We start from the raw sequence: 24,027 nt of genomic DNA on the forward strand, positions 1-24,027 counted from the left end.
TCCTTTTCCTACATATTTTCTTCAAATGTCACAAAAAACGGTACACATGATCCACACACACACACACACACACACACACACACACACACACACACACACACACACACACACACACACACACACACACACACACACACACACACACACACACACACACACACACACACACAGCTCCACTTCACACGGGTGTGATTTTTTCAATAATTTTACATTTTCACTCAAACAAATGTTTTTGAAGTAGTAGTAGTAGTAAAGTATAGCTTCAAAACGGCAGCAAAGGGTACAGCAATAGTTTCTATTATAACTGGTATCAATTATAACTGGTATCACCAGTGCTCACTTTGGCCCGAAACTTCTGTGGTGTTTGATCTGCTGCTGGGGCTTTTCAATAACAGAGAATCTGAAAGGGACCAAGTGTTCTTTTTAAAAGATACAATTTCAGCCAGAACTGAGCAACCCGATAAACTGTGAACTATTCAACTGACGAGTGCTCGCGTTCTCTTTCTTCAAGTTATTCTATTATAACTGGTACCACATTGTAAGCACAACAAGCTTCTTATTTCTATGAAGAATCAGCCACAGTGTTTCTGGTGGTCCCTTTGTGAACCCAAGTACCTCTAAGTTACTGCCTTATCTCCCTCTGTTTAGCTATGACGCAAAACAGGCAGATAAAAAAACACTTCTCTCTTTCTCTCTTTCCATTTGGTGGGTGCCATGGTGGAAGGGATGAGAGTGCATGAAGTGCATGCCCACAAACATCCTCTCACAAGAGGGCCAGGAAGCCTGGAAGCAATGAGGTCTATAGTATGAGTGATGGTGTTACTACTATAGGTCGAATCCCATCCTGCTTTGAACCACAATTCTTCCCAGAAATGTGTTCAAAACCCACCGCCTTCCTTTAATCAACTGGAGATAGTAAATAGGGTGAGGCGGTGAGGAATGAAATGGTTTGGGACTGCAAGAGTTGCTGAGAGCAAAAGTGTGGCCAGGGGTAGTGGGTGAGAGAGAGAGAGAGAGAGAGAGAGAGAGAGAGAGAGAGAGAGAAAGGACCAGTTGAAAAGGGGGGAGAAAGTGGGCCTCTGAATCTTGGCAAGCCACCTGCGCTTGGGGAGGCAAACTAAATAAAAGGGGAGGTGGGGGGGGGGGGGGGGGGGGGTGTAGAGGATAGGAGATGTGAGGAAAAGATGAGGGTTGGTTTGGCAGGTTGTATCCTATTTCACAATAATGTTCCCTGGCTCACTCTTCCCTCCCTTAAGGCAACAGTGCTTGCAGGTCCTGGCATGGTGGCAACACTCCTCTGAAAGAAGCTGAAACCCCTGGCCTGAGGGCATGAGAAGGAGAGGGAGAGACAGACAGACAGACAGACAGACAGACACGCCCCATGGTATATGTATGAATGTCCAACGTTCCAGTCCGTGGAGTGTTCCATGGGTTTTTCCTGTGCGAGTAAGCAACGAGCGCCGTCGCCTCGAACACAAGCGTGTGATCTGCTATTGACAATGTTTGGCTTGGCGTTTGAGAGTGACAGCTCCAGCACGGGGATACACAGAGCAGATTTATTCTCTTTTACTAGCTGTCGGCTTATGCGCAGCCTGGCATTAGTGGTAGCCCCTTGTGGCAGGGCCCACTGAGTGATCCCGTAATTTCAGAGACGGAGGCTCCAAAAAGCCGCAACACACACATAAATGATCCAGTCATATATCTCGCACAATTATTACGGGCGCTCTAATCTGTCATTAACCATAGGCCTCTCTCATGACGCTTTGTCTTCGAGTCAACCTCAAGTGAGAAGTCGGGGTTGGGATCGGGGGCAACACGCCGAACACAGCAGCCCCTCTCCCACGCACCCGCCCACCGGCCCACCCACCCACCCACACACACACACACATACACAGCAGAAAACGCAATTTTACATATTACGAGACAAAGGAGTATTTTGGTTAATTGCCTAGTGGTGTGAAAGAGTAAATAAAAACAGGGCAAATACATATTTAAATCAAGCGGAGGGTGTGGGTTTCTGACGTGTGCGAGGGTTATTGTATAGCCTATATAAGAGACTGCCAATTTGGTGCCTTATAGCTATATTTATTTTGAGGCTGCTGAGACACAGAGGCCATAAAAGTCCTGGGCTTTTTCTCACAATTGTGTTCCAAAACCTTTCAGTGAGAGAAAAAGCTCCCAATCTCTGAACTGGGTGGGGGTTCATCCTGCTGCTTTAAAAGAGAGAGGGAACGGCAGAGGCACAGAGAGAGAGAGGGAGAGAGAGAGAGAGAGAGACACACACACACACACACACACACACACACACACACACATACACACACACACACACACACACACACACACACACACACACACACACACACACAGGAAACATCTGGTAAGAATCAGGGGGTGGAGAGGAGGAGCAGGAGGAGAGGAAGAGAAAGAAAAAAAGAAAAATCACACCCGTGTGAACTGAGCGGTGGTCGAGGAGGCTTCGCAACAGCACTACTGGGTGGGTGCAGCGGGGGTTGCAGTACTTATGGGTCAAATACATGCATTGTAAGATTCATTCAGTTTGTTAATAATTATAATAATAATAAATTATTTGTAAGTGCTACAGTACAGAGAAACACAGCCCCCCCCCTGTGTGTGTGTGTGTGTGTGTGTGTGTGTGTGTGTGTGTGTGTGTGTGTGTGTGTGTGAGTGAGTGACCCCCCCCCCCTGTGTGTGTGTGTGTGTGTGTGTGTGTGTGTGTGTGTGTGTGTGTGTGTGTGTGTGTGTGTGTGTGTGCGCCACCCCCCCCCCCCCCCCCCCCCCCTGTGTGTGTGTGTGTGGGGGGCCTGGCCTGAACAACAGCGCCCCTCCCTTAACATGTGTGGTCAGAAATGTGTGTGTGTGTGTGTGGGGGGCCTGGCCTGAACAACAGCGCCCCTCCCTTAACATGTGAGGCCAGAAAAGGTACTACACCACAGGCTTGAGGCTTGAGGCTACATACAGACCCACAAACATACCTACAAACATACCTACACACACGGCCACGCTATGGAGACGGTGTGACCACCGCTCAAAAAGAAAGGCAGAGGAGCAGGAAGGCTGAACCACAGGTTACAAACAGGGCTGAGCTCTGCGAGGCCTTCCGAAAACCGCACGCACGTACACACACACACGCACGCACGCACGCACGCACGCACGCGCACGCACGCACGCACGCACGCACGCACGCACGCACGCACGCACGCACGCACGCACGCACGCACGCACGCACGCACGCACGCACGCACGCACGCACGCGCGCACGCACGCACGCACGCGCGCACGCACGCACGCACGCGCGCACGTACGCATACGGACACACACATGTGCGCAGGTCGCGCACACACACACAGCCACTGCACCACAGGGCTCAAACAGGCTATGTATATAAAGTATACAAACATCTCCACATAGTTTACTCTGCTCAGGCCCAGGCTTTAGCAGCGGCACGAAACGGAAGTCAGCAATAATATTTGCAGCCTTTAAAATAGACAGCAAAGACGCACACCTGTACCAAAGCCATTTTACTGGACCGTGACCACTTAGGTCCCTATATATACTTCGCCATACGCAAAATAGCAATCTACAAGCTCACAATGCACTGCATCAGTACATTTCGTGGGCTTGTAGCTGCTCAGCTGTTTTCCTAATATTTCAGAAAAGAAGAATCAAAAACTGGGATGCTAAATGGTCATGGTCCAAGTCAAGGTCAAAGAAATTGTAGTTGCTGATTTAGATGTTTTCAAAGATGACCTCGTTTAGCTGTAGACAATATACTTAATTTATGCTATTGCTACATTTGAAAGGAAATATATATATAATTTTTTTTATCTGCCATAAACCGTATTGTCTTTTGGCGTTGCATGTGGAAATATTGACAAAATCTTGTTGTGCCAGTAAACTGACCCAGTTTTGATATCAAACCGCTGAGAAACACAGCGGAGGAAGTGAAGCCTTTGTTACTGGAGCCAAGTCAGATCGGATATGGGGACAACCATAGGAAAACATGTGGAAAGACACTCACTCACTCACTCTCTGCCTCACTCACTCACTCTCTGCCTCACTCACTCACTCTCTGCCTCACACACACACACACACACACACACACACACACACACACACACACACACACACACACACACACACACACACACACACACACACACACACACCAAGGCATTGGCAAACTCCTAACGCACCCTTAAAAGAGACGCTTGCTTTCCCTGTTTCACACTCGCAACACAAAGCGTCCCGCGTAAAGCAACAGTCTTAACAATGATTTCATCAACCTTGGCCACTCCGCCAGTGGTTTGGGTTCTCCAGCGCCGTCTCTATTTGGCTTATGGGAGAGCCAGCCATGAGAACAACATAGTGCTGGAGTTCCCAGCAGAATGCAGCTGGAGCTTTTACTGGGACTGTGCTACTTAATTGGGGAATTTATATTCAGATTTCATTTGAATTAATCACAACTTTTGTTGTAGGAAAAAAAAAATACAATTTGTGTATGGATCGGCAAATTTCACTACTTTTGAAAATAAAAAAAATTCTGATTTTTTTTTTACACGTCGACTGCCTGGTATTAATTACGTTTTTCCAGTGTTTTTCCCTTTTTTTCACGGAACGCACCATGTGACCAGGATGTAAACAAAAGACACATGGAGACCATCCGTTCTTTAGTTAGGGACCGTAGAAAAAAGCTTGTTTTGACCAAAAAACACAATCTGGGAAAATAATCCGAGATAAATTGAGCTGGACGGGTGCCTACTAGTCCAGGCGCATACCACTTAGGCAGTGCCACACATGCATGGATGCCTGGCGGCGTCGCCGGTTCAATTCACGATCCGGACAACCTTTGCCGCATGTCACTCCCCATCTCTCCCCCAATTTCCTATCAGTCTACTGTCCTATCCAATAAAGGCAAACCCCCCCCCCCCCCCCAACAAAAAAAGAATTGAGCTGGACGGAAAGAGAAACCTTTTTCGGGTGACGTAATTTCCAGTTGTATTCGTCTCCTAGGAAAACTAGCACCATTCATATGTTGTAATAATCATTCAAAATAAGTGCTGACAGAGTCAGTGCTGAGGCCTTGTTATAGACGTTACCAAGTCCCAACTCTGCTGTGACAACATTCCCTGTGTTTCCTTTACTCCCTTTACAAAACCCCGGCTTGCAGATCTTATTTTGAAGAGCAAAGATACAGCTGTGCAGCGGAGCTTTTATTTTGGCAGATGTACAACTCCGGAGCGGCAGGCAGCAAGCAGCAAGCTTCCAGCCCACAGGCTCTAGTGGACGGGATAAGGCCTCTTTGTTCCAGGCTCCTCCTTCTTAGCCAAAATGAGAAAATAGCCCCCGCCTGACACACACACACACACACACACACACACACACACACACACACACACACACACACACACACACACACACACACACACACACACACACACACACACACACACACACACACACACACACACACACACACACACACACACACACACACACCGGGTAGCCCTATCTCCTGACATTGAGACACACTGTATTCAGTGACGGATCTGTTAACTATTATCATAAAGGGATATGCTTTTGTCTGAGTGCAGCTGACACACGCGTGAAGTGTGATAACACATCAAACAGATCAAAAAGCTCACAACGCAACGCGACGCATCGTGAGCTTGTAGAACAGCTATTTCAGGTGGAGAGATTTTGTGAAGACGGAAAAAAGTAGTCCAAGTACAACTCACTGAACACTGGTCCAGTTTACTAGAGGGTTGAAGTGGTTAAACACGACACACACACAGCATGTCTGTGCACCACTCAGACATGTAAATGTCTCACAGACACACACACAAAAAAACAACAGTCGGTTTGTGAGAGTTGCCTTGTTTCTCTTCTTCTCCCCCCACTGGCTCAGACCCCAGGCCTGGGCACGTTGTGATTGGACCACCACGGAAACCTGAGAAGAACAGCCCCACCCGTTCATCTGACGGTGTCAGGTGTCAATCTGTCTAGATGCATGGCAAGCTCTGAGCAAGGACAAAAAAACTCCGCTCAATTGCCGAACCGTTTCCTGTTCCTACATTACATCAGTTGAGAAAAGTAAAACAAACAAAGGGATAAAAAAGCTATGTTTTTTTTTAAATACACAATAAAACTGTATGGAGAAAGTACAAAAGCAGCCGTACTTGAAGGAACAGGCAACATTGACGAAAACAATCAACGGAGACTAGAACCATGGACGACGAATACAAGAGGCTAACATGGTCTCCGTCTCCGATAAGATAACGTCTAAACTCTTCCACTGAGTTAGTGCTCGCCTGCGTGTGCAGCGCACGTGAGTTAGTGAAGTAGGTAAGTGTGTGTACATTAAGTTTGTGTGTGAGCATGCATTTGAGTGAGTGCACACTGAACGGGATGCAGTGAACTGTTTTCTATCTATCCTTTTTTTCTTCCTTTTTATGAAAACCCATCATTTTCAAATTAAGACTAATCACTGTTCCTATAAACAACAGATGTGAAATAAAGCAGAAACTGTGGGCCTTTTAAATAAAGCAGGTCTCCAGTGTTTTTTTTTAATTCTCCACTGTGTTCAGCCTCACCTTTATCTGCATGACAAACCGCCATTAGCTAATTTAGACCAATCATTGAGTCCCCCAGGGATCTATACAATACTTTGTCTCCTCTTTACCCCCCTTCACCAATACTCTTTGATTTTCAAGCTCCCAAAATTCGTCTATTTTCCACTTAATGTTGGCCTATGATGGCATGCCCAGAATAGGGATGCTAGGGTTCATGTGGTTAAACGGCCACAAATGAGAGTTCAAATGAGGCAGAAAGGTTCAGCAGGAGTCGGCTTCCACTGCAGGTTTCAGCGAGTCACCCAGCACTTAAAGTCATCTAGATAACGATCGGTCCCATAGAACCACTAATTAAATCAGTCAAATGAAATGCAATCAAGTTGGCCCTTAGGATCATCTCCTTGGGAAAGAAAAGTAAGTTTGAAGACTAGCCTTGAGAAATTGTCAAATCTGTGAATAATGCACAAAAGGGCTTTGACTACACGTTACAACAAGTCAACTAGCCTATAACTTGCTAATGGCAGATATTACTCCATACCACTTGCAGGCAAATGACTATAAATAAGTATGAATTGAGATGAGGATTAAAAGTGATTACAGCTATTGCTGGGAAACAGTCTTGTAAAGTGTAATAGCTGTCAAGCCTTGCACATCAAACTTGCATAGCGTTTAAACCTTTTTAAGCAGGGACAGTCACTTCTACAAGTGACACTGTGTGTATTTATGCATGTACAGTATGTATGTATGTCTCCATTAGCCTGAACACCTGCAACTGGACAGCACAGCAGCAGCAGTCACACATGCGCCCCTTAAAAAGACACAAGCGGACACACTGGCCAGCACACGCACACTATAGCAGCAGTCAGCCATCATGTCAAATGAATTATGAAATAAAGTCATCAAAGGCGCCGCTTACTTCACACTGGTTATTCTTCTGTCTTTACCAGATGAACCATAGCGTGCCAACATTCAACGAAAATACAACTCTGCAAACTCACAATGCTGTGTGGTAGAATGGAGCCTACTATGGAACCCCGGGGGACTACGGTCAACCAAGTAGATGGGGTTTAAGCGGTTAACATGCACTATTTTGCATGCCCAAACCACTGAACTAAACAGTGACAAGGAAGGACACAAAATGGCTACCACAAACAAAACGCAGATAGTACTTGTAACAACGAGGGAAAAGCGATATGACAATAAGTCACATTGTACCCACCCACGGACATTTAGAAAACACAGAGTGGCTTGTGCGGGCATGGCGTATGGGCATTTGCATATCAATATAAGCAGAAAGTTAACCGCATGGCACATGACACTTTGTGTCTCACGGAGACTGAAAATACTCGAGACCTCAGAGTGACACCGCAAGCGGGAAGATGGTTTCACTGCAGACAATAGGTATAATGTTGATTCCCACCATGATGGCTCCCACACGTACGCAGAACCCCAAACAAGATGACTTTGCAAAATGTCTCGGGTTTTGACGAGGCCCATGACAAGCTAATCCTTTGTTATGAGCCCAGCTGCTCACATGATGAAAGGCGAGGAACCCCTTCCCACAAGCCACTGCAACAACGTGATTATACTGCTGCTGTTATTCACTAATTTCAGCCTATGACCAAAAAGGAGCAAATTTAAGCCAGTCTCTCGTTACATGCAGTGCAAATATTTCAGTCACAAAATAGTTTTTTAATCCATTTGAAGTATTAACACCTAGTTAAACCAATGAAACCCCAGCATACATATTCTGGAGGGAACTTTAGCCAAAAATAGCAGGTCTACAAGCTGCTTGTAGATCTGCTATTTTTGGCAAAGATATTTTGGGGCAGTGCAGGTACAGAGCCTACTACAGATTACTAATTCTAAACCTGGTTCATTAGACCGGTTTATAGGCCTGTGTTTCTCTAAAGATTTTCCTTACGTGGATCTTGGGTGTAAGGGGTTACATTAACATTGCAATACTACCGTTTAAACTGGAGTCAGGGCAAATGTTAGTATCATGGCATGGAAAACTGAGAAAGATGAGGAAGTTAATAGACCAGGCCATGAATGAAATTGGTGGTATCAAATTATCATTGTATTATGTGAGTAAACTTGTGTCCAATGCATGTACATGCACTTACAGTCTGTGCATGCATGTGTGAGTACTAGTGTAGGGCAATAAAAGGTCACTTTATCAACAACCAACTTACCAATCAAATACAAATGTCAAATACTGTTCACTATAGATATTATATTGATCAAAATGACTGTGTTGATTAGTCTATCTTTACTACCCAAAAGTTATTTGGGTACACTGTGATAAGAAAGCAAGGCTCTGCATTATTTGACCGATGCAAGAGGGAAATCTTTTCCCTTTTTGAGAGAGACAGGTTTGTAATAAAAAGTGATAAAAGAAGGGAAATAAACTGTGTAGTGTAAGTAATTACTGGTCTCAGGTAAGTCACTGTATTACTTTTTAAATTAATGAATAACCAGTAAGACTCCCTAATCGGGAGATAAGCGACCGCCAGGTCGCAGCGTGATTTTAGGGCAAAATGTGTAGGAGCAGTGTCCAAAAATGTGGTTGGAAAAAATCGGCCTGATGGTGGCGCTATATGGGACATCCATATTGATGAGATGAGTGTAGACTCACTGAGATGAGTGTATACTATACTGTGTACCGATTTGTGTGATTTTAGGGCAAAAATTGTAGGAGCAGTGTCCAAAAATGTGTTTTGCAAGAATCGGCCTCATGGTGGCGCTAGAAGAGGGCCATGTGAGAAATGAGGGGTGGGGTCTCCGCGGCGCCGAGGCGGACGAATAGGTACCGGCCCCGGCTCTCCCGGTCGCTCCTAGCCCAAGTTACGGCGTTTTATGTGCGCTGCAGTGGCTGGGGGTCCTCCACTGGGGGCGCCACCACTTTTGCATCCGTTCTGGAGCACCAGGAGTCAGCGGCCCCCGGGAATTCCCCGTGAGCAGCCCCGTTGGGGTGGTCATTTGGTCATTTTTGCACATTTGGTCATTCTGGGGGTCCCCCAGGGACCTGGGGGTCCCTGGGGCTCCGGGGGTCCTTGGAGGTTGTAGTTTGGCAGGCAAGGGGTGTGTGTGCAAAATCTGGCATGGATCGGGTCAACGGTTGCGGAGATATGAGCAGGGAAAAAGTGTGACGTGTGACGTGTGACCACATTTGGTCATTTTTTACATCTGGGGGTCCCCCAGGGACCTGGGGGTCCCTGGGGCTCCGGGGGTCCTTGGAGGTTGTAGTTTGGCAGGCAAGGAGTGTGTGTGCAAAATGTGGCATGGATCGGGTCAACGGTTGCGAAGATATGAGCAGGGAAAAAGTGTGACGTGTGATGGACGGAGAGACAGACAGCCGGTGGAGGTTTTGGTAGTAAGTGCGACCTGACGGTCGCAACAAGCCTCAACCTAACACTGGTGACTGTGGTCATTTTACTCAGTATTAGCTATGCTCCTTCCACTTAAATCCAATTCATTAACTCACATCCATCTTGGTGGCCAGAAGAGCAACAGGTGATTGCAATGAAATTACCCATACTTGTGGCCTTGTTCTGTACAGTAACGTCAAAGACAACACTAAGAATATTCTGCACAGCTCTGCCAAACACCTCGCTGACTACAATAAATAGCCATGGCTAGAGAGAGAGAGAGAGAGAGAGAAAGAACTGACTCTACTGTCCTGGGCCCAGCAGCCCCTCACCGCCAATCAGCGCTCCAGAATCTCTGGAATCTGTGGAAGTTGGAATGTCGGAACGTTGGAAGGGCTGGAGCTGTGTGAGAAAAGCCTGCCAGCCTGCCAGCCTTCCGCTGCTGCTGTGCATTCCAGTTCCCAGGCTTCCACTGATCAGCAGCTATAAGCAGAGCAATGTGGAGCCAGCTAAACAGAGCCCTGGCACACTGCGTTCCATGCATGCAGGGCCGCGGTGGCGAGCTCGCACTGCACAAACCAGTTGAAGCCTGTTCCTCGCACAACTTAGGGCCAAGCCGGACTCGCTCACTCACTCCAACACACTCACACACACGTGGCAAACATGGCTTTATCTAAAAATCCAACCATGTGTCCGTGTTTATGTGTTTATACAAGGGAGAGTGTGGGTGTGTGTGTGTGTGTGTGTGTGTGTGTGTGTGTGTGTGTGTGTGTGTGTGTGTGTGTGTGTGTGTGTATGCTACTATGTACAGTATGTGCATTCCTACACGACAATGTGCACAAATTTCAGTTCAAAACACTTGTTGCATTTTTGTGGTACAGGTTTTCCTGCACTGTTTGTGTGCATGTGTGCATGCGTGTGTTTACTTACAGTTGTGCGGCAAACAGCCGGCTCATCTTGGCCACGTGCTCATTGTCGTCCATGTCACTGTCGCCCTGGTCGCCACTGAGCTTCCTCTTGCTGGGGCTGATGGGGGGCGGGCCCGTCCTGTGGTTGGAGATGGAGGATGAGGACGAGGAAGAGGAGGACGATGACGAAGAGGAGTTGGACGAGGAGGAGAGGGACAGGGACTGGAGTCTGGGGTCCCCTCTCAGAGCTGCCTCGCCTGGAGAAGAGATAACAATGATCGGTTATTAAATGATCCCCACATTGATGTTGCTGCTTACAACAAACTTAAGGATCTTCCCCAGCTTTTTGCTTGCGCTGTGTATTTGAAAGATTACCGGTTAGGTTAGGTTACTGTGTGTGTGTATGTATGGTGCACAATGTTCTATTTATCCACCTCCATCTTCATGGAAACATCCTGATGCTGTCACGACTGTTCAGGTAAATCAACATGAAACTGAAATATTCCCCGGTTTTATGCAAACTCACAAACTTCTGTTCAAGATCTAATTAATATGTGAAATTCCTAGGGATAGACCAATTGAGAAATTCTTCGCTGATACCGATGCTGATAACAAGATAACAAGATGGCCATTAGCCAATCAATGCCCATTTTTTTTTTTTTTTTGGCAATTTTATCGGCCAATAACAATGTTTGCACGATTAACACTATTTCGGGAACAACCCTCGAAATTCCACGAGCTTGTGCTGTGATTTGATAATGACACAGAGTATTGAGTCATTGCAGACACTAGTGACACACATGCACACACAGACAGACAGACAAGCTGCTTCGCAATCGCTCAGCTGCTCGACTAATTATTACATTCCAAAACACTACCCATTCCATTTTCAAAACATTATCTGCTACCTGAAATTCATCGCCTTTGTTCTTCAAAGGAAGCGACTGTTGCATCACGTGCGGTGCCAGCAGCTACCTCAGGGAGCCCACCCGTAAAGCTAATGAGTAAATCGTACGTTTAGGCAGACAGGCAACAGTTTTATGGTCACTTTAAACAAGTAAGCCACAAAATGTGCTTTAAGGTTGCCTGCTTTACTGTACAGGCAGCATTTCAGCTCAAACTATCCAGCAGCATTTTGTTGACTTTCTCAGCAACAGTTTGCAGAGAGAGGCATCAATCCCTGGCACGAGTGTGAGGGGGATCTGGTCAGAAATGTTTTGGAAGAAATAGCTGTGGATGGGTCTTTCTTAAACACGTTCTTGCGCACGCGCGTGCGTATGTGTGTGTTTATTTGTTTGTGCGTGCGTGCGTGCGTGCGTGTGTGTGCGACTCTCTTACACTCTCATTCTCTCTCTCCCTGTGTACAGAGGGCCTACAGACAGAGCAGTCAGTGGTGAGTGGGAGTAAAAAAAAAAGGGAGAAAGAAACAGGAAAACTACTACTGGCTGTGCGTCAGCACGGGGACTTTCCACTGCTTAACCCTGTGTCTGTGTATGTGTGTGTGTGTGCGTGTGCGTGTGTGCCATGATCCTTCCCAAGCAGAATATTTTCATCAAGAAGGCTAGGTTCTAATTCCAAATGATAAGATAAAACCTTAACTACTGCTGCACTGGGCCCCCCACACAGTATAACGTAAGATCAAAATGTGTGAATATGGTCATTGGGTTACTTCAACTCACACTATTTTGTATCTCCACTCCAATTGAACAGGTGCACACTCCAGTATGGTAATTACTGCACTGGTAGCCATTTGTAGCCCCGTGCTGGCCCCGATTCCTTAGCACTGCAGCAGTGTCAAAACAAAAAGAGGCATGGAAGTGGTATAGTGAGAGCATTTTTACCACACTTAACCCTGGTTTCCCTATTTTGGGCATATCATTATAGGTGAAAATTCTTGAAGTCCTATATGCTTAATTTACTAACAATGTGTATTATGAGATTGTAGATGGCATATATTCCCGTGACACCATCATATGACTAAGTATAAAACAGGTCTTAAGTGGTTAAAGAGTAAGCTACTACTTTAACATTTACTACAGTCAAACTAACTGAGCAGGTTTTGCTTCTTTTATGCTCACATAATTTTTTTTTGTTGGCATGAGCTCCTCCCTTTCATCTTTAATCTGTGTCATTATTCTATTCTGTAATGACATACAGGATGGGGGAAAACGTTTGTTTTATCTTAACCATACTTATTCCAACGAATAGTGCATATAGTGATTCACAAAGTTACAATGCATTGCTTCGCGACTTACAGGTTGGTTGAAAATGGGTCAAACAAATACTTCACATACTGTAGAACTATGACACACACACACACACACACACACACACACACACACACACACACACACACACACACACACACACACACACACACACCACGTCACACACACAATGTGTTTATGTACTGTATATGACATACATACACACAACTCACTCTTTGTCACTTACTGCACCAACTTTACCCACAACCTGAAAGCCAAAACAAAGAAAACCCCAAACAAACTATTAAACCAATCCAGATACTGATCGCCTGTCCTACTTTCCTCCCATAAACACACCAAATGGATGGCTAATCTGATTCTACCAGTCTTCCCCAATGCAAGTGCGTGCGTGCGTGCGTGCGTTGTGACCTCCCAAACAGTGGCCCCTCCCTACTCACTCTGGCATGTTCCTGCTCGCCCCACTGTGTGCCATGGCAACAAGGGTGACATCATTGCTTTTGGCAGGACAGAAGGACACGCCAATAAAAGGAGGGGCAACTGTGTGACAACTGAGCGGCCAATCAGGTCCTTGGAAACATAAATGGCTGATCGGAGAGTTCAGGAGCGTGTGGGTGAGTCTGTGTGCATGCGTGCGTGCAGACGTCTGACTACAAGAAGTCAATTATGATTTGTCTGCCCTTGCACGGCAGCAGGACTGTGGGAAGTTATTTATGATTTCAAATTATATTTGAACTGCACGTGGTGAAATTAACCACTTTAATCCTATGTATATCGTTGTTGTCGGGTGGAAACCTTTACAGTATGTCCAAAACCATTAGTTTTGTATTTATCATTTTAAAAAAGGATTTAAAAGTGTGAAAATAGGCGTTGTGTGTTGTAGATCAGCTGTTTTCACTAGTTTTGCGTTGACGGTCTTGTATGGTGAAGCAGGGCTTTGCTTTACAAAAAATAAAAAAACATACAATTTAGAAACTCGGCGATACAAGGTTTCTGCCCGACAGTGACGATATACAAGCTCACAGCGACGATATACAAGCTCACAGCGCGGCACCGAGTTCCGCGCTGCGAGCTTGTAGATCTGCTATTTTTGAAAAGTCGTGAAAATGTGAATAAAATCTATGACGACAGTACTCCTCTTTTTGACCTCTGTGCACCAATTCTCTTCACCAAAAATAGCCAAGCTAGATCTGTTATTTCCACCAAATGTTCGCCCATTATTACATGCCCAGGAATAGGGCCGCTAGAGTTCAAGTGCTTAAGGCACTGGTAAGGGTTTGTAGTCAAAACCCCCTAATATAATGATAAGCAACCCTGGTTATGGTGATTGCCAGAGCCACCACAGCCTTTCAGTTTGTGCCTTCAGTGGAATTTACATCGAAATCAGATTTAGGCTCTCATTTCACAAGGAATTTCACCACAGCCAGTCAGCCACTACGCTACCATCCTGGGGCCATTCAGAACAAGACCAGCACAACCCCAGGCAAAACACTTAAGTAGGCTTCATGTGAAATAATTAAAAAGTGGACACTTGGATGGTACATTATCACTGTATACAGGTGCACCACGATTGGTTATTCTCCATCAGTCAAAATCTTACATTTCTCTCTATGGAGAATCCCACTAAACTGGGAGTTTATGTGGATTGGTGGACCAGACAGAGACCCACACGAGTATCTCTCTCTCTCTCTCTCTCTGCCGGCCTACCCCTCCCTTTCTTCTTCTCTCTCTCTCTCTCTCTCTCTCTCTCTCTCTCAGTTCATTAAGTCCAGTTGATCAAAGCCTATTTCTCTTGACAGAGCTTCAAACAGTGAGGAGTCAGGAAGAGATCAGATAACAAACAGAGGTGAGTCTCTCTCTTCCTCTATCCTCTCCCCTCCTCCGCTGCCTTTGGACGCTTCAAAAAGATGCGTCGGGGCATGTCGCTCTCTCTCTTTTTTCTCTCTTCCTCTCCCCCTCACACACTCTCCCTCTCGCTCAAAGCAGCAGAGCGATTATCTTTGGCAGCCGCTCTCAGAGTAACCTGAACTTCGCCTGGAGGGATGCCTTTATTTTTAAAATGCACGAATCCTTTATTCTTAAAATACTTGAAAGGACACATGCACGAGGCAGTTAAAAAATAAACACGGCGCGCCAAAGGGGCTCTTGTCTTGGCGAGCTGGATCGCAAGAACGGGCATCAGGGTGGGTTGATCTCTATCAGAGAGAGAATGGGAGACAGGGAGAGAGCTAGAGGGATGACAAAAGCACATGGCTTTCCAACCTTTCCACAGCAGGCAGCGTTTTTTCTCCCGTTCAGCAGGAAAAGTGACAGTCAGCAGCATTCCCTTGTTGCCCTGGACAGGCCAGCCGGCCTGCCACTGGTCAGGGGCGTCACAAGGGGGGGAAAAGTGGGACTGAGTTACTAGGGCCCAAGGTGGAGGTTCATTATTTTACTTTAGCTATTGAAAAATAGCAGATATACAAGCTCACAGCGTCCCGCACTGCGAGCTTGTAGATCTGCTATTTTTGAAAAGTCGTGAAAATGTGAATAAAATCTATATATGTATTTTTAACTCAAATTTTGCTTCTGGGGGGGTCACATGAAAATGTTTGAGCACCACTAACATAGAAACATAGTTTTTTCAAAAAGCCTTAGAAGGATTCGAAATATTCGAATTTTCACGATTAAAAGAAAAATAGCAGCTCGCAGCGCGGCACTCTGTGCCGCACTGTGAGCTTGTATATCTGCTATTTTTCAATAGTTAAAGCACAAAATAATGTGTAATAATGCGTTCCCAGTCTAAATGGGTTAAACACCCTCCCCTTAAGAAGAACCTTCATGGGGGGCCCGCAGTGAATCCTTGTACCCAGGGCCCAGAATTTGGTGTGACACCCCGCTTACAGAGAGAAGAGGGGAAAGGTAGAGGTAGAGAGAGAGAGAGAGACAGAGGGGTAGAGAGAGAAAGAGACAGAGACGTATGTTTCTCTCATGACAATAAAGCTTTGAATTGAGACGGATTTTAAGGGAGGGTGGGAAGAAAGGGATATTCTATTCCAGGAGTCACTGAAAGGCTAAAAGTAAGAAAGCAGAGAGAGAGAGAGAGCAAGTGGTAAAGGTGTAAAGACAGAGAGGGAGGGGTCATAGTGAAAATCCGGAATCTGTCCTTTCATACATACATACATACTGTGTACAGCACAGTGGTTGGTGCCAATCCATACACGATCAGCTGTCAATCAATGGTATTCAAGAACAACTGTGCTCTTTCCTCACTGTGCTATAATCAATGCTGCTTGAGAACTTCTTCCATTTGTTATCTGACTGACATTCATCATCATCCACCTGTATCATCCATTCAGCTGTGACTATCAAAATCATTCTGTTGTGTGGGGACAGTGGGTGTGATTTTCCCTGATCAAGAGAGAAAGAGAGGGAGAGATTGAGGGAGAGGAATGGAGAGATATTGTATGTATAAGACAACGGATGGAGAGGATAATTCTCTGACGTGATTTGTCTTCTCTGCATTTCTGTGCATGCGTGCGTGCATGCGTGCGTGCGTGCGTGCATGCATGCGTGCGTGTCTGCATGCATGTGTTAATGGCATGAGTAAGCTCATCTGATGAGCATTGATAATGAGAGCAAAGGTAGAGTCTCAGAATAGAAATGTTGATACCCCAACATGATGTCCTGTGGCTGTGTGTTTAGCTACATGCATGTACCATATGTGGATACACTCATGCTTGTTGGAACCTGTACGTACCCTGGCTGAATCACGACCCTCCTATCAGCATATGCTTGACTCAACAACTCAACATGTTTTTACATCAAGGCCTTTTACTCTTTTACACTCATTGATTGGCCTCTTTCTCCGCCCATTCTATCTTTTGTGAGTTTAGATAGATAGATAGTCGACCCATTGGGTTTTCTGCTTCCAGAATCATTAAGGCACTGTGTATCCAATATAGGCCTACACTCATGTACAAGACATGGGGAATCACTAAGCTACGTAGGTAAGTGTTCAAAAAGCAGAAGCTGCATGTTTGAGTATAGGAATCTACACTACATTCAGTGCCATTAGACGGTCCATAACCCCTGAAAGGGCACACACACATAATGACACTAATCTCAAAGCAAGATTAAAACGAGCACAAAAAGCATCTTCGAAAGACATGCCACTTATGTAGATTGGCCTCTGTGGAAGTCAGCTGCACATGTTTGTCAGCACTGATGCTTAGCAACAATTCATTTCACTCTACCTGTTCCATCGAACAGCACTTAGTCAGCAGCCAAATTAACAGCCTAAAAGCTTTTGGAAGCACTTCATTTATGTTGTTCACAGGGTCAGTGTTTTATTCAAAACCATTTATTTCTCTGTCTCCATCTCTCTGTCTCCATTTTGTCCCCTCTCTCTGTCTCTGTCTCTCTCTCCGTCTCTGTCTATGTCTCTCTCTGTCTCTCTCTCTCTTTGCAGAAAGGTTTTGGTGACACTGTGTTAATATGGGGATGCTATTAGCAGTACATTACACGTTGTCGTCTAAAGAGAGGAGCTGCTAAATCTGGTACAGTACCAAAGTAGTATAGGAAACAGGGTCATGGATGGCAGACGATGAAAGAGGTTACAGGCAGGACGATATAGACAGAGTTTGATAGACAGACTGTCTGACGGTCAGATAGACAGGCAAGAAGTGAGACAGACAAATCTAAATATACACAGTATTTTTAACTCTGAAGACAAAAAGAATGAAATTATGAAATCCATTTGTACACTTTGTAGTATGTTTTTCACTAGCAATACACACAGAATATGTTTTGAACACATTTCACTTCAAACCTTCAATCTGGTTTCACATGCGAGAGTGGGATTAACGTGTGTTTTAATTGAAATAATTATCACTTTTCTCCACAGATGGGGGTAGTTGATTTGGTTCCAAGTGTACACTTTCTGATATGTTTTTCAGCAATACATACTGAATGTGTTTTGAACATATTTCACTTCATATCTTCAATCTGGTTTGACATGCAGGTGTGTGGATTAACATGTGTTTGAATTGAAATAACAATCACATTTCTATACAGTGGGGGTATAGTTGAATGAATCATGCATGCTGGTCGAGGATCCGCAGGGCCAGGCACAGACTAGAGGAAGGAACATGTATTTAGCCCCCAGACAGACTGGATCATATTACAGTATGGCCCCTGACATGTGAGCGCTCACAACAGCCGAGGAGAGAGGAAAGACGAGGATTAGAGGGGTGGGGGGGGCAGAGGAAACAATATTCCTACACCACACACCATTCCAGCATCTATCAGCCACCTTGCTCACACACATTCATGACATAACCACAGGTTGAATACCTCTAATGCTAGAAATAACTTGGGAGACCACAGAGGAAGGAGATGGGGAGGGGGAGAGAGAAATGGTAAAGAGAGAAGAGAAGATACTTTTCGATTGGGACAACCAGCCCAGTCCAACATTTATTTACTAACTCACAACTAAAGTGCCATGGCAATCACATTTCCTGCCATTTTGGCAATGCAACTATATTCGTATTGAGTAATAATGCTGTTCTTCTATTTGGTTATGTCCTGTTCTCCTTGAAGCACGGGGGAATAAAGCAGTTGGTAAACTTGGAGTTGGACGTTTGTCATGATACCTCTGAGAGCTGATAGCACCGTTTACACAATGCTGTGCCCCCTCCAACTGTATATATTATTATGTTCCCCATTTTCAACAGTTTTTATTATATTTTGACACTTGCTTTGTTTTCTCATGCCAATAAAGGCTCCTTTGAATTGAATTGAATTGACACTGTTTAAATTGACAACCTTTCGCCACACATATCAAATTGCGATGAGTCTACAGTCTAGCACGCTGACATGTCTCCTGCATAGCCAAAACAGAGCAAACAATGTGAATAATTGTGCAACACATCATTCAGACTCCTCAGAGTACTGCGCTGACTCAACCCCAGGCCCGGGGGGATCAACCTGTGACATGGGAGGACAGTGCTGAAATTCACACATGGCTAACAGACTCACACAGTGAGCCTTTGATCTCGATCATTAAGAGCCTTCTCTTTGAGGTCAATACAGGATAGAAAGAAAGATTTAACACACTTCCCCTGCTTTCTTCCACATCAAGACAGCACAGGGAGCAAAACATTTGAATGACCACCACAGCGATGTAAAAGAAATAAAAAGCAAACAAAACACAAAGCACTTGTGTTTCTTGGTGAGCTGGATGGGCTTTCTTTTCTTATATACTGTATATATATATCATTTAAATCCATAAACCAATGCGTAAATACGATTAATTACAAATATTAGCTGTTTTATGTAGGCTATGTTTTTTTTCTTATTTTCTTTTAGCTTACAACAATCATAGTGAATTATATATTCAAATATACAAAACCCTACTTGAAGCATAACTTATGTCAGATTTGAGCAATACGATCAGTATAAACATTTCCGAGCATGTCAACAATCATTATTACATTAGTTTAATTGTAACCACAACGTAATTACATTGCAGTTACAAAGTAACAACAGCGCCGTCAAAAGTTTGTAAAAAGCTGACTCTCCGTGAACATTCCCACATTCGCAGATTTCGCACACAGTCACTCACACACACACACGCACGGCTGACGGCTCTTTTGTTTACCTTCGTAGCAGAGAATCCCAATGTTGTTGTTCATCTTATCTAGGTACTGGTAGTTCAGCAGGTCCATTTTCGTTAGAAGCATTTATATCGGGTTGACAAAAAGACCAGCTTTATATACGAGAGACAACAAGTCGAGACTATTAGTGAGATAGAAGCTCCGAGTCTCCGACGGTCCACAAAGCCAAAGGCCCAGCCTCCAACTTTTACTAAAAGCAAAACAAACTTTAAAAAAAGAAAAGAAAGAATGAAACTCCTCGCAGAACACGGAGGACGGACGATAGATATGTCCTGACTATCAATTAAAAATAACAATAAAGTTGTTTCAACACAGTAAAAACGTATCTTTATGACAAAAAAAATTAAAAAAAGAATAGCGCCAGTTCTCCTCACAGCCAGCTGTAAGTGGACTGCACTGACACGCACACTATGCTTGGTATGATATGACTCCTATGAGCACCGCTGGAGAGTCCGCTGAAGTCAGAGGGGGGAAAAAATAGCAGCTAAACAAGCTCACGGCGCGTCGCGGACGCCACTAGAAGTGAGCTTGTAGATCTGCTGTTTTCGTTAGGCGTCACTGCGCACGCGCTCCACATCCCTGGAGCGCCTCAAATATCATGGATTTTTGACGCACGAGATCAACCTCCCTGAAGGTAGACACCATCCCATGGCCCGGGAGGACTCGCCCCAAGCTCTGATTGGCTAGTTCAGGATGCCATGGAGGCAACACAGCAACACCTACTTATTATAACTCTATGAGCAACACACACAACACGCACGCACGCGCACGCACACACACACACACACACACACACACACACACACACACACACACACACACACACACACACACACACACACACACACACACACACACCTGAGCAATGAATAATTTACATTAAGTATGTTCACTACCAGTGGTGTAAGTAACTACTAGTAAGTACATGTATTTAAGTACTGTACTTGAGTACAATTTTGAGGTAGCCTATGTGTAGCCTACTTTACTTGAGTATTTCCAATTTCCAATACTTTTACTTCTACCCCACTACATCTCAGAGGAAAATACAAGTATACAACACTACAATTAATTACTAAAAGTTACCAGTTACTTTGTAGATTTTGATTTTACAAAATATACATCAACCACTTCAGCTAGCCTACCTTTTGGCCATTTGAAAACAGGCTCTACACGCTCACAATGCATCGTGACGTGACTTCTACTTGTAACAGAGTATTTCCATATTAGTATTGATACTTTACTTAAATAATACATTTATTACTTTTTCCACCACTGAATTTAAGTATAATCCATAACAGACTGCAATGACAGTGCTTGTTCAAACAGGGCTGTCTTTTCTCTGGGAGGGAGGGAGCCAGCTTTCTATCATCAACGTTGACTATTTAGTTTAATTTACAGCAAAAGAGAAGAGACTAACTAACTACCGTCCTTCCTGGCTATGGGATCTAAAAGTTTGGTGGGAGGGGGGAGCAATGGGAGAGAGGGGCATGTGTGTAGTCAAGAGCTTTTCTATGCATGCAGAGGAAAAGAATGGAAGATAGAAAGAGAAATGAGAGAGCAATGGGGGCAGGGAGAGGGTAATAGGAAGGAGAGAGGGAGACTGAGAGGAGGGAGGGAGAAGAGAGAGGTGGAAAGAGGGACTGTATCAAAATCCGAGACAGAAAACCATGGAGGAAAAATAACAAGTAAACCACCATTCTTTATGGCCTTTCTGCTTGGAAACCTATTCTGTTTGGAATAAGTGCTGGTTTCCTGTAAGCCAGGGGTCTGTTGTTGTTCACCCTGTCAGCTTTACAGCGGGAAGCCGTGTTAAATTATGCAATGTTATTGTTATCTCCAACAACAAACCCACCTGTAGCAGCCTAGAATAGAACAGAATTGAAATGGTGGGATTGTTTTGCAAGAGAAATTAAAAGAAGCCAAGTTGATTTCAATGGTTATAATGTTGCAAGTATCAACAAACCATCATTCCAGAATGGGTCTATGCTGCCCTCTGCTGTCCGTTTTGGACTACAGCAATGTTTTATTCCCAACACATTTTCTGGAAATAATGCTAGAAACCTTTACAAAGTAAGGAATATTCCCTCGACATTTTCAGATGGTGCAAATGCGGACACAGCAAAGGCTACAAGTAGATAACCCCAAATTACACATAATATTGCAAGTAAACATCCTCCTCAGAAATATTCATCAATCCATTCATATACTACGCCTCAGGGCGATCTGGCCAGTGATTATCGGACCAGTTACCCATATATGGAGACCCCTTCATGATAGTCAACAATGTTATGTCTTATATAATATCAATTCACCCATTTGTATGTGCTGCAGATAAACACGAAGGAAGCACAGGAACATGAACATAAAAACAAAACAGCAATATAATTAATGTGAAACATCCATAAATCAACATTCATTGATTGCGACCGTCAGGTCGCAGTTACTATCAAAAAACACATTTTTGGACTCCTACAGATTTTGCCCTAAAATCACGCAAAGCAGTACACAGTATCTCAAAGTCATGTCATCAACATCGATATGTCCCATTTCCCATATTCCCTCCTGATTGCCTACCATTGCCTTCCAAAGTTTGTGTATGCGACCTGACGGTCGCATATTTCCCGATTTAGGGAGTCTTACTAAGTATCTGGAGGTATGTGATAAGAGTGAAAATAAGTGAAAATGAGGTGCATAGACAGTATATAATATGGCTGCAACTATCAATTATTTTCTTAGCCATTTCTTTTTCAATTAATCAAATAATCTAAAAACACTTTTTGTTGTTTTAGATTTTATATATCAATGAATCAGCCCTGAAAATTCACCATTCATTATTAATATTGTTAATGACTAAATCGATTAATATGATGAACCACTTAAGCCCTACGCTATACTTTTCATCCAATGTTATGTTAAAAAAATAACAGTAGCTTTTAGATCAGATATTTTTCCTTAATAAAAAAAGAATAATAATAACTACATTTGCTCCCCACCCCAGCAAATAATAATCAGTTACATCGATTAGTTTGATTAACTGTTTGCACCCCTAACACGCTAGAAATGAAAGGGAGTTTTAGGAAGCTGAAAAGCCTAAAACACTTGATGACCTGGTATGGGTCTCACCTACTGACTGTTACACACAGCGTTGACTGTTCCTCCATTACAGCTGGAGGGAGAAATGATAGCCGGGTTTCCAGTCCTGTCAATAATGGTCATATTACAGGGTGTGTGTAGGCAGAGTGGAGGAACTACTTCTTTGGGGTATTAAATTGGGACTATAATGAGCTAGGTGTGGCTGCACTTTTGAGTGTTGGTTTACACACCAACACAGACATGCCACGTACACATTTGCAGGACACACAGACAAAATGATGTAGGTGCCTGCATGTGCGCGGCACGCACACGCACGCACGCACGCACGCACGCACGTGTGTGCGCGCGCGCGCACACGCACGCACACACACACACACACACACACACACACACACACACACACACACACACACACACACACACACACACACACACAGACAGACACACTTAAGTCCCCGGAAGCTTCCAATTCAAATCTATAAAGCGAGACATTGAAAAGGTAATTTCCACACAGATGTCTTTGAATCTTGGGTATCAAATACATGCATGCAAAGATATATTTCCTCTCTAATTTGGCCCACTGTCAAAAAGGTCCATAACATACTGTAGTCAATAACAATGGCAGTGCCATAACGTGATATATAAGCCCAGTTTGGAAGTTGAAAGCTGCAGCTGGTTGAAAACCTACTTTTCTAATAGTTTAGACAAATGAACAAAAGCAAGTGAGACAAAGGAAAGAATAAATTGGTCATCTGTTAAACAGTCTGGGTGTTTTCTCTTCATGATACTACCATGGTGACAGAGAGACCACACCAGAAGGACAAAACATGAGGGAGAGATTCCGTGAATCGCCTACAGTTGTGACAGAGAGACAATATGAGAAAGAGAGCGCGCGCGAGAGAGAGGAGGGAGTATTTAATTCCTTATATTCCCTCTAGTGTCTAGTCTTTAAATGCCTTTTTGCCATCTGTATTGTCTGTGTATGAAATGTGCTACAGGTATGCAATAATTAGTCAGCACATAGATTGAACCAGCTGTAAAGTAATGTATAGATTCAGTGAGGAATGGGATCAGCTGATTGACCCATTCAGTCTCCTGTCTGACCTCTGTCTCAGCGGCCAACTATAGTGAACAGGCTTCCCCGTCTACACAGCTACTCACAGCCGGATTAGGAGACTCTA

General features: G+C 44.4%; 1 protein-coding gene across 1 annotated transcript in view; it reads right to left on the reverse strand.

The window, feature by feature from the left end:
* The window catches only part of vgll4b (vestigial-like family member 4b), a 30,560-nt gene extending 10,426 nt beyond the window's left edge, over positions 1–20,134 (reverse strand). The window contains exons 1-2 of the mRNA XM_080727539.1: positions 19,738–20,134; positions 10,895–11,129 (exon numbers count right to left, since the gene is read on the reverse strand). Coding sequence (XP_080583665.1) covers positions 10,895–11,129; positions 19,738–19,819 — 317 coding nt within the window. The 5' untranslated portion in view covers positions 19,820–20,134. The remainder of the gene's footprint in view (positions 1–10,894; positions 11,130–19,737) is intronic.
* Positions 20,135–24,027: the final 3,893 nt, after the last annotated feature.

The sequence above is a fragment of the Nannobrachium achirus genome, assembly GCF_963921795.1.
Source record: "Nannobrachium achirus genome assembly, chromosome: 6".
Taxonomy (NCBI): domain Eukaryota; kingdom Metazoa; phylum Chordata; class Actinopteri; order Myctophiformes; family Myctophidae; genus Nannobrachium; species Nannobrachium achirus.